The sequence below is a fragment of the Austrofundulus limnaeus genome, unplaced genomic scaffold (genome assembly GCF_001266775.1).
Source record: "Austrofundulus limnaeus strain Quisiro unplaced genomic scaffold, Austrofundulus_limnaeus-1.0 Scaffold32, whole genome shotgun sequence".
Taxonomy (NCBI): Eukaryota; Metazoa; Chordata; class Actinopteri; order Cyprinodontiformes; family Rivulidae; genus Austrofundulus; species Austrofundulus limnaeus.
In genome coordinates, this window is record NW_013952434.1 from 949,129 (window position 1) to 960,043 (window position 10,915).

The 10,915-nt window shown below is 39.6% G+C and overlaps 2 protein-coding genes across 5 annotated transcripts in view; both read right to left on the minus strand.

Annotated features, from left to right (window-relative positions):
• Window positions 1-1,261, minus strand: part of yrk (Yes-related kinase) — a gene marked incomplete in the record, with an annotated part of 25,709 nt that extends 24,448 nt beyond the window's left edge. The window contains 1 exon segment of one of the 2 annotated variants that reach the window (XM_014005681.1): window positions 1,093-1,261. 2 annotated transcript variants of the gene reach the window in all.
• Window positions 1,262-2,785: 1,524 nt separating this feature from the next.
• The window catches only part of sesn2 (sestrin 2), a 10,670-nt gene continuing 2,540 nt past the window's right edge, over window positions 2,786-10,915 (minus strand). For 2 of the 3 annotated variants that reach the window (XM_014005683.1, XM_014005684.1), the window contains exons 3-12: window positions 9,614-9,679; window positions 8,920-9,108; window positions 7,652-7,834; window positions 5,402-5,620; window positions 5,185-5,323; window positions 4,987-5,102; window positions 4,826-4,909; window positions 3,684-3,790; window positions 3,463-3,607; window positions 2,786-3,293 (exon numbers count right to left, since the gene is read on the minus strand). In XM_014005683.1, the coding sequence (XP_013861137.1) occupies window positions 3,207-3,293; window positions 3,463-3,607; window positions 3,684-3,790; window positions 4,826-4,909; window positions 4,987-5,102; window positions 5,185-5,323; window positions 5,402-5,620; window positions 7,652-7,834; window positions 8,920-9,108; window positions 9,614-9,679 (1,335 nt within the window). In that variant the 3' untranslated portion in view covers window positions 2,786-3,206. Of the gene's footprint in view, window positions 3,294-3,462; window positions 3,608-3,683; window positions 3,791-4,825; window positions 4,910-4,986; window positions 5,103-5,184; window positions 5,324-5,401; window positions 5,621-7,651; window positions 7,835-8,919; window positions 9,109-9,613; window positions 9,680-9,957; window positions 10,192-10,915 lie in introns of those variants that run through there. The other variant, XM_014005685.1, reaches the window with a different exon arrangement.

The following is a 10,915-nucleotide window of genomic DNA, read 5'->3' on the forward strand; positions in this document are numbered from 1 at the left end:
CACACACACACACACACACACACACACACACACACACACACAGTCCAACAGAAGAGATGGACACAAACAGGTTTGACCCCACTTTAGTAAAAGCATCAGCACCTCTACGACAGCAACAACAGCAGGTGTAGTTTGATCCTGAATGAGCGTTCAGCCGGTGGGATCCAGCAGAAACCAAATCCATGTCCCTTTCCTTCCTGCCTAGCCCCGAGGCCAGAGACARGAAGTGACCTCGTAAAGAAACAGGAAGTGATGGAGTCCTGGCCTTGGACGGGCCAATCATGGTTTTTCCCCCCCACACTTCTAATTCTCATCATTTCTACACAGCTCTGCGTTAAAACTTTTTAGGATTGTGAAACAAACTTTTACCCAGATTACCACACATATACACACACACACAAACATACACTCGCACAGATATTTGTTGGGATTAAAGACAGATTAAACTGYGTTAAAGCTTCTGATGGATGTGAAGGAAACAGGCAGTCCAGCCTTTTCCTCAAGATGGTTTCCTGCAGACGTGTAGCCGGACAAATCACAACCACATACACTAAAATAATGTCTGACATAAAACTGAAATCTTATATATTAAGAAAATTACAATATGAGAACTAAATCTTATAAGTCCTACAATTGCTTTCAGTTTCAAATCAATTCAAAGACTAAGTATTTTTTTTATTTTATATAGATTTCACATCTTTTCCCCCTTTTCTTTCTTGTCTTTCATGGTTTCAGTATAGACTGGTTTCTAAATAGGCATCCTCTGTGGTTTTTATCAGAGTGGAAGTAAAGTCCACACTTCATCAACTTCTCATAGAAGCAGCTGTAGTCAAACTTCCCTTTTATCTAAACAAGTTTCCCAATTTTCACGTAAAAACCAACCAGATGTTTGACAAACTAATTATTTTTAACGAATAAATAGTCGTTTTACCCTTAAATTGTCGTTTTCTTCCCAGAAAATAGCACAGAAAGTGGGAATTTTTAAGAGTAAATTCTACTATCCTGATACATTAATGTTAAAATGTTTCAAAAACAAGCTGTAAACTTTTTTAAAAAGTCGTTTTAAATCAATGTAAATGAATAAATTCGTACCTGGAGTAGTTGTTGGTGAAGTCTGCCGTCGGCTGACTACAGAGAAGAGTCGCGCGCTGCTGCGAAGCCAAAAGAGAAGAAAACGTAAAAGAAACCGGTGCGCGCACGTCCTCGCCTCACGCGCACACGGACAAGGCCGGCCCCGGAGGAAGGAGCGCGTGCGGCGGACCTGTGACACGCAGTGGAAACAGACACGTGAAGCAAAGGATGGCTGGATGTCGAGCTGAAACACTGAAGAGAATCAGGTTACATCTGAAAAATAATGAAGCTCGGTTTGTTTGGACGGGAGTTTAAATAAGAAACCTTCAGAGCGGCTCCTGCTGGTTCAGACTTCAGCTTCAGGGTCTTGATGATGCTTTCTGCAGGGTGGAATGCCACACTTTGACTGAGTGGTGTGAAAGACAGGAAGAAGAATGCACATGTGTGATATCCGCGTTTTCAAATGGGCTAAAAAGAAAGAAAGTTTACTCACTCATAACAATAAAATCTTTTATGACCTTATGATTTACAAGAAACTCACCTTAATCAAGTGAGGTTATGAAATATCCAACTGAAACCCGATAAATAACTCATATTTGTTGAACCAGTTGAAATTCACTGCTGATGAAACTGATCACATTTAAGGGTCTTTGCTGCCATCTAGCGGTCAGAAAATATAACTACTCTTAAAGTTGAACAATTGAAAAAAAAAACCTTTATGTACCATAAGAAAAAAAAACATTTAACAAAATAGTGGCACTTTAAAAACTATTTTAAAAATAGCACAAAAGAGATGAAATTTGTATTTGGTAGATTGTTTGTTGCAACAATGCGTTTATCCATTTAACAACAGAGTAGAACCCACACAGCGACAACAGTCTCCTCCTCATGCTGCACACCAGCTTGGATGGCTTCCCATTATTCTACCATCAGTGTGGTTCTGTGGGTCACTATGGAACAAGACTGTGAAGATATGGAATTGCCACTGTTTGCACCAAAGAGGCACCTGAAGCTCAGAACAAGAGTTAAAAGCAGAAAAAGCCATTTGGCAAAGATTTGGCAAGTTTTTGCTGGCCCAGCCCACAGACACTGCTGCCACATTTTCCTTACAATCATGACACCAATTAAGAAGWAATACTTTTTAACTTACAAATTTAGGATGTAACTTAATACCCTAGGACCTAAAATAGTAAATATCTGGATATAAGTCTGTTAAAAGGAGTCATACCATGCAAAATCCACTTTTTTAGTTGTTAATGTTGTTTTTGAGTCTCTAGAAGCGCAGAAAATTTGAATTGTCTTTTACCACGTTGCGTAGATATTATATTGTTWGGGTCATATTTTTCAACCTGTTCGGTTTTCTCCATTTTCTGTGACATTTTCTTAACTATTATGTCTAATTATTTGATTTAATTTCTAAATAAGGTTTGGATTGACCGTAAGGCTGAATGGGTGGGGAGTGAAGTGTCCTGTTCGGATTTAAAGAGACAGCCTCAAAACGAGTTGATCTGAGACAAACCTCAGAAAAGAGGTGAAAGAGGGGCTTGTGGAGTTACAATGAGGAGGAATTCAGACCAAAGTGTTTCAGTTCCACTTTATAAAAACCCCAACTGAATGATGAATGATTTAATGTGAGAAAGAAGGATTCTGCAGAAGTTTTATTAAAAAGATGCAATTAAAAGTCAGTGTCAACTAAAGAAAAAGGGAACGCACATTTTATTGATAACAAAAGTAACTTTATTGCTTATAAAAATACAAGATTTATTTTAATCCCAACTGCAGACAAAGGGAGACTGAGGCTCAGTGATTTCTTGAGGTGAATTTGTCAAACGAACAACAAAAGCACTTCACATACGATGATTCATTAATGCCAGACCGAACTGGCACACCGGACACGCAGCGTGTAGGTGTGACGGAAACATGTGCAACTTCAGCAGAACACTCGAGGCTCCAGTAGATTTAAATCCAGGTACGACATTTGTACAAAACAAAATATTTAAATACATCCACGTTTGCAAAGCAGCATCAAAATATTAACACTGAATTACACGATGTGCACCAGAAAACAGTCATTGTAGTGCGTGCTAATGAAACCCTGTCCATCACAGCTGGCTCAACACCTGCAAAGAGGCGTGTCATCTCATGTAGTACGTAATGGCTCGCAGGGCGTAGAGAAGGGCAGCCTGCAGCCGAGCTTCCATCACGATGAGGTTAGCGTGGACCTGGACAAACAAAAAGACACGTCACTCCCTTCAGGTAACTGGGGGAAACGTTTCCTCTGATGACATTTATAAAAAAGGACATTTTGAAATGCCAGTGACTCATATTTCGTAGGGAAGGAACCACAGTTGAAATGTCAAGTGATTTGTGACTACGTCTGGACGCTCGCACCTTTTCGGAGTGTCTGAAGTGCCTCCAGAAGGCGTGGTAGATGCGCGCGGTGGTCTGCTCGGGATGACAGGCCATGGTTTTCACGAACACCTTCAGGGAGCGCTCCAGCAGCACGTTCACGCCGCCGTAGTCGTAGTCGTCGTAGCTGCGGGGCGGGGAAAGGAGACGTCAAGACGGAGGAGAGAGTTTTGATTCGGTCGACCAGGTGAGCGCTGACTCACCGGATCCCGTAGAGGCAGTGGATGTAGTTCCACAGAGCTTTCCTCAGGGTGTACGTATCGACACCTTCATGCATGGCCATCCTGTGGTACGTCAAGCTGCTCACCACCTGAACAGAGAGAATTCATTCAAACATCCCAACATCACCGCCTGCTTACAACACAACCACTCAGACGTAAACCTTTGCTTTTTAATGCTTACATGTTAGTATTAATTATTGTAGAAGTATTTGAGTTTATAAGAAATAAACCCTTCAAACAGAAACCCAATGACATTTTGCTGCTACAGCTGTGATGCCTGCTGAACAGGAAATGACTCAAACCTGACCCTGTGAAGCAAAAACCGGAGCTTACACATGTTTCAGGTCCTGTATCATTKTTACTTTGAAACTACAACCCATGTTTTAAGTTTTTTAAGTCTTTTGATTAAATCCAATTATACAAAGCAGTGTCTTTGTGAAAGTAGGATATTTAATTGAAATGATTTTTAAGCGATCAAATGATTATAATAAATAAGGGGAACAGAAAAGGTGGAACCAGGTGCTCTGCAACAGCTGTTCCCAACTTTTTTTATGCATCACAGCTAGGGATGTCCGATAATATCGGCGTACTGATAATATCAGTCTGATATTAKCATAAAAATGTAAAATCTCCACACATCTGTATCAGTTTTCCTTCCGATAACAAAAGCCTGATAAATTAACACCTGAATTTGACCAAATGTGTTTAATAAATGCTTRTGGTCCAGAGACGTTCAACGGCGCATGATTGATGACATCATCAAACTGGATTATCTCAGGGAGAGCATGATTCAAACTATTGACRATAAATATGGCACTTTTTCCATAACTTCAGTGAAAAGGTTTTTATTTTGTACAGACAATGTTTACCTATGGAACTAGTGAGGTATCATAAAGCAGGCAGAATGTCCCTGACAGGAGATATGTGATGTCAGCTTAATATCTGATTGTAATATCAGAAATTAAGTGTTTAACAATAACGGCAAAAAGTCAGTATCGAACATCTCTAACCACAGCTCATACATAATGTTTCCTTTTCCAAATAAAAGTTTGTAACTATTCACTTTTATTATTTTGCTGAGATTACATTGTGGCTCTTTGTGTCTCTGACACGTGGAGGTATACCTGGAATTTCTCGTCCAGGTGCTGGCCCATATCAGGAAGCAGTCTGTTGACCAGAGAAAAGCCGTGGTCCTCCCACGAGTAGTCCTGTGGATGAGCCAACGTTTAGCAGCACGTCAAACTAAATCACAACAAATAAAGAATTAAACCGTGCTCTGAACAACCTGTGCTCTCAGGACGGGTGGCGAGTGCTCTCCTCGGGGGGCGAAGTCCTCGTATCTGAACTCGGGCTCCTCCACCAGACACAGCAGCAGGTCAGGTGGAGCTCCTCGCACCACCGCTGCACAAACACAGACGCAGAGCTGAGTCAGCAGATGTCAGAGTGACCGGCCGAGCCGAGCGACGCRGCGGAGATGACCCACCTGTTGGTATGCTCTCGCTCCTCTCCCGTTCAAACCGAGTAACCATCTCCTCCTGCGTGCACTCCTCCTCCTGCTGCTGCTGCTGCAGCTCCACCATCCTCTTCATCAGCACCTCCACCTCCACCGCTCCGTCCACCAGCTGGAGAAGACAAACAGCTTAAACAAAGCTGCCACTTGTTGAAGCGGTGAATCTGCTGACTTAATAAATCCACCTCACCTCGTGCCTGCTGTCCTCGGGGGCCGGGCTGTGAGGGCTGCGGGGGAGGTGATTAGGCGACGGAGGCTGGAAGGTGTAACCGCCGATGTGGTCGGGTTCGGGGTTTAAGCCACACCCCCACACGAAGGAGCAGAGGGAGTGAGTGTGCGCCATCAGAATCACAGCGTGGATCAGCTCTGCCAGGGACCAGCGTGGCTCTGCTCCGGGACTCACCAGCTCCTGTGAGACAGAGGAAGTACTCAGCTTTACCAGATCTGCACATCCTTAAAACAGGGTTCCTACAGTTTAAAGCTAGTTCAATTTAAGACTTTTTAATGCCAAGTGAAATTAAATTTAAGACCAAACAAATGGCAGAAACTCATGAATCAAAGTCTTTTTGGTTGAAGTATTCAAATATTGCTAATAGACCAATTGTTTTTATCCATATCTAGACAGCATTAACATATTACAAAACAAATTTCACATTGCTCAAATAAACAGTTGTTGAGATATTTGCATGTGAAATAACAGGAATTGATGTCAAAGAGGAGCGTATGCATGTGAATATTTAAAAATATAATTTTTAACATTATTTTAATATTTCAGATGAATTACAATCATCCTATGTACAATGTGTTAACATTTTGAAGACTTCTGAAAGGTTGATTTAAGACATTTTAATGCTAATTAAGGTCTTATTTTGAATTGATGAATTCAATGCCTATTAAGGCTTTTTAAGGATCTAGAGGCACCCTGTAAAAACATGTTCTGATATTTTTCTCCAGGCTGTAACAGACTGACCAGGTTGTGAAGTCAAATGATTGTATGTTTACTCTAAAGATGTCACAACAAAATTAGTCCTAATAGTAAAAAAAAAAAAGCCAAAGAAAGAAACAAGCCCAAAAAGATAAAGATAAAAAAATTGGATTACATCATAGAGTTTAATTACACTAGAGTGAGCCCTGCCTACCCTGTCCACTGTTAACATCTGTGACAACATGGAGCAGTAAAACAGGGTGTCAGCAAATGGATCTGTCACAAATTATCTAATATTTTTACAGTCAAATAATATAACTAACTGTTAATTATTTTAATTTCATTCAACAATCATGTGAAACAATTAGATATATACAAGAAAAATATATAATTTATAAGTAGCAATGATCTAATCCAGACCTGAAGTCATCAATAACTTAGTTTTTAACTAGTTGAATAATTATGACTTCAACTAGTAATTAAAAATTTATTATCTCTTACCTAACATTAATAATAATAAAACATTGTTCAATGCATATACCTGGTCATACATCTTCTCAGCACATAAAGTTTGCCTAATAAAAACCTAAAAATAGTTAAATATGTAATATTTTACACTGTGTAAATATTACATACATCAGAGGTAAAACCATCTTGTTATATTTAATGATTTGTGTTAAACTGTAGCATGATTCAGCAGAGTGCTGCACTCTGTATAACAATATGTGCTATAGAAGCTAATATCTGCTAACCAGTTCAATAATTAACAGTGAAAACATCGACTTTGAGCTTATTTTATATTCATATTTTCATTAGTATTTTACATAATCAGCTCTTATTGTTCACGATTTGCCAACATGTACAATAATGATAAATCCAGACTTCTGCCTGTTCTGGTTAGACTCACTCCTGTTCTACAGACCCTCCATGTGTTTCATTAATAAAAAATAAAATAAAAATGCCGAAAATTTGAGATATTTTCTCATCTGCTGTACAAAAATCAACAGGAAGATTAGGAGAATTTGCAGAAAACTCAATCCACAACGGACCAGACTAAAACTTAATATCAAATAAATGTGTTTTAGGCAGAACAGCGTTAAAAACAGATGGGTTTGTTTAGTGCAAATCCATGCCTTGGGCTCAGGAGCTGATTTTCAGAATCATTATATAAACAAACTCTCCTCAGTCAGATAATTAAAGTTTAAACTCTACAGTGAGAGAAAAACACGGTCTTTCTAAGCATGTTAGCTCAGACTGAAAGGTTTAAAATCCCACAATCCTTTGCTTCACATATTATAGGAGCCATATGATGTGAACAATCAGAACCAAATATCTGAAACAGACTGACTGCAGGTTATTGAGAAGCTACCAGATAAGATGTGGGGAATGAGTCAGTGAGGCTGTTAGCTCGGATACAAGTAAATAAAATCACATCATTGCACTATTTTCTGATGAGAGTACGAGCAGAAGAGAAAGCTGAAGTGAGACAGGCGGTGAGTGGGCGGCGTGTCTGACCTGGATGTGCTGCTGCGTAATGAGCCAGGGTCTGTGTGCCAGCAGCTTGTTGAGCGTCTGCAGGCTGCGCAGTTTGRTGGGAGTGTGCTCGAAGCTGCTCAGCCAGCTCTCGTCGCCTCCAGCTTCCAGGAAGCCCGCGCCGTGCTGCTGCACCAGGTACGCACAGTGGTGGCGTGCTGCAGCCTGAACGGCATCAGGAAGTGCCAGGGCGGCGGAGGCATTGGTATTAATAAAATGCCAAGTGTTCAGAGGTTAAAGCAACAACACATAAAGTATCTGAAGGAGGGGGAGGAGGCAGTAATGGGATGATTACAAAGACCAGAAAGGTTATTCAATACTTCTATAAAAAGCCACTTGGCAAACCTGTTCATGGCTCGCTGTAATAAATTAATTGGGTGTCTCTTAAAGGAAATGTCACAGAAACACATGTTGAGTTTTATATCCTTGACATTTCTATCTTCAAAATATTGAACACTATGACGAATTTGTTGTAAATTTTTTCAGTATTAGGGTCATGCAACAGTACATAATCCCTGTCAGTGAAGTGTCAAAGTAAACAAAATCCAAAACATGAGGCTGCTCATGGTGTAACGCCACAAACTGCTCCAATAAAGAACATGTAAGAACATGAAGCTATCAGCTTTAATGTGAAGAACTCACCAGCCTGTCCAAAACATTTTATGATCAGTTAAAATTCACCAGAAACATCTGAGATTTCTTTAGTGGAAGTGGTTTTAATAGAAGTAAGATCCAATATGAAAGGTCCGTGTACTGTTTGGTCAACAGTTATTGAAAAACAATGAAAGAGAGGGGCTGTGTTTGATGACCCCCCCACCAGGTATGCTAGCAATACTCACGAGGAACTAAAGTGTTGTTTATCAAACACAAGTGTTTTAAATTTGAATTAAAAAGGTGAAAAAACAACATGAAGTGTAAAATATACGGAGCTTAAAGTAATCATCTTCTGCCTCCAATGTGCATAAAATGGTAAAAAAAAAATGCAAATTAAATTTGCATGTGCAAATAAAAATTAAGTGTTTTTTTCTAAATCTATATATTGTGAGCTAAAATGTTCTAAAATAAAAGCGTTGCATTTTCATTGTTTGTTTTGGTTTTACTCCAACAGAAAGGCATCAATAAGAGTATCATTAAAATRCCAACAATAGGTAAACTACTTGTGTGAGTATAACAGTAACTAATAACATTTATTTTTAAGCTCCCTGCTAAACAAACACTTCGAAACGTCTAGTCCACGAGGATTTTCTTACCATTATAGAAATGTAGTGTCTCCAGTGATGGGGCAAAGGGCCGTCCAGCTCCAACAAAGCATGCTGGGTCTTCAGGAAACAGCTGAGATAGGCCGGGTGGAGGGCCATGACCATGGTGAGGTGGTCCACCCGACCAAGAGACAGAAAAGACTCGATGAGGACGTCCTGATTGGGCCCATCTTTCAGGATCTATGTTATAAAAACTAACGTTAAGCATTTAATCCTGACAAGCAGACTTCTATTAAGTTCTTCGTTTTCTTATGCTTATATTAGCTCTAATTTATTTAAATATAAAACCTGATTAAGTTGTTAACAGACTTAATGACGATAAAATATCTGTAACAGATAATCTAATTTMCTCCAGTTCAGATGGGGTTAAATGTTTTTACATCTGCAGGCATTTTAATACGTATCAGATGACTGCTTAGTTCTTAGTTGTATTAATAATTCACCTGATTCTGCTAAGGTTTATAGACACTCTGACCTGATCAAACAACACAAGAGCTCTGGTGAAGAAAATCAACCCTCTTACTCTGACATAATTTATATATGTGTATAATCTATTTAGGCTACTTGAGAATCAATKCAACAAAACTTTGGTTTTGGGCTGTTTTCTTTCATCTGCCCATTTAAATTCACTCAGGTGTGAACTGTTGTTTCTATTTTCACGTTGAGCAGGTCTGTAAGTTTGTACCTCTTTAGCAGGAACAAAGGCACTCGGACCAGAAGCCAAGGCTCGAGGTACTTCCACTCCTTCGTCCTGAAAATGAACAGAAAAAAAAACAAGTAATTAAAAGGCAAATCTTTTACTAATTTTCTGGGTTTTGCATAAAATACAATGTGTGAATCTAAAGTCAAGACTAATTCCTCAGAAGCTCAGACAAACTTGAACCATATCCTTAGAGTTTAGCCGAGAAATAAACAAATCAGCACAGATTTTAAATCCTCTGACTGGAGCAGACTGATTTTGACTGTAGCAGCTGGTCTGTAACCAGAGACAAGTTTAGGCCTGTCCATATAAATGAGGGTCCAACTCACCGACATGTCCACCAGGAGAGGACTACTATATTCCACACTTCCTGCTGCTTCCCACTTAGAGATACAGTTGAGGAGAAAATGAGTGCAGCTGCCTTCTTTGTTGTTTCTTGAAGCTAACAGAGAGCTGGTGGAGGATTCAGGAGGTGTGTCTGCTGTGTTAAGCCCACTGAGGGGAGGTGTGTCCCTGGTCTGCCTGTTCACTGCTGCAGCGTCTTGCATCACCACGGCACTGAAGTTCGCTTCTGATTGCTGAATGTGCGGCGCTGATTCAAACTTCAAAACTTGGACTCAATACAAACTGAAACTGGGTTTCTAAAGAGACTAAATACTGTAGTTTCTGATCTGTACCATTCCCATTGTAGTCCTGATGACAAACTGTATCTTAAAGCTATTTTAGATGTCAAAATATGCATTTTCTCTGTGATTTTGATTTAAATATTTACGCTTCTGAAACTATTTCTACATCATTAAATGATTGTTTGGGGTTATTGCAACAAACTCAGTTTTTTTTTTTCATCACCTTTGTTTACAACAAAACTACAACCATTTTACAAAAATTCTGCTGATGGAGTTCAAAATATCTCTGCACAGCTGATGTCATCCACTTCAGTGACTCTACTTCTGTKAATTCTCGTCCTTACAGCTTCTGTTCGGTTTCTTTTTAGAAGACAGACACACGTTAACTTTTCAATATCGACCTGGCATCTCTTTTATTTTATGCAGGGATAATTTTACAGATCATCTTTTGTGAGAATGTCGTGTGCTGAGAGAGTCCAAAGTGGTCAACTGGTTGGGAATGATGCAATATTGTTCAAGAACATTGAAAAATCACATTTTTAAAACGTTTATTATAGCTTAAAGGTTTGACTTTTAGTATAAGCTCATTAAGTAGGGATGTTGACATGTCGTCAGCAGCTGCTGCCATTTTCTTCCCAAACTGCTGTGAGCAGATTGTGTG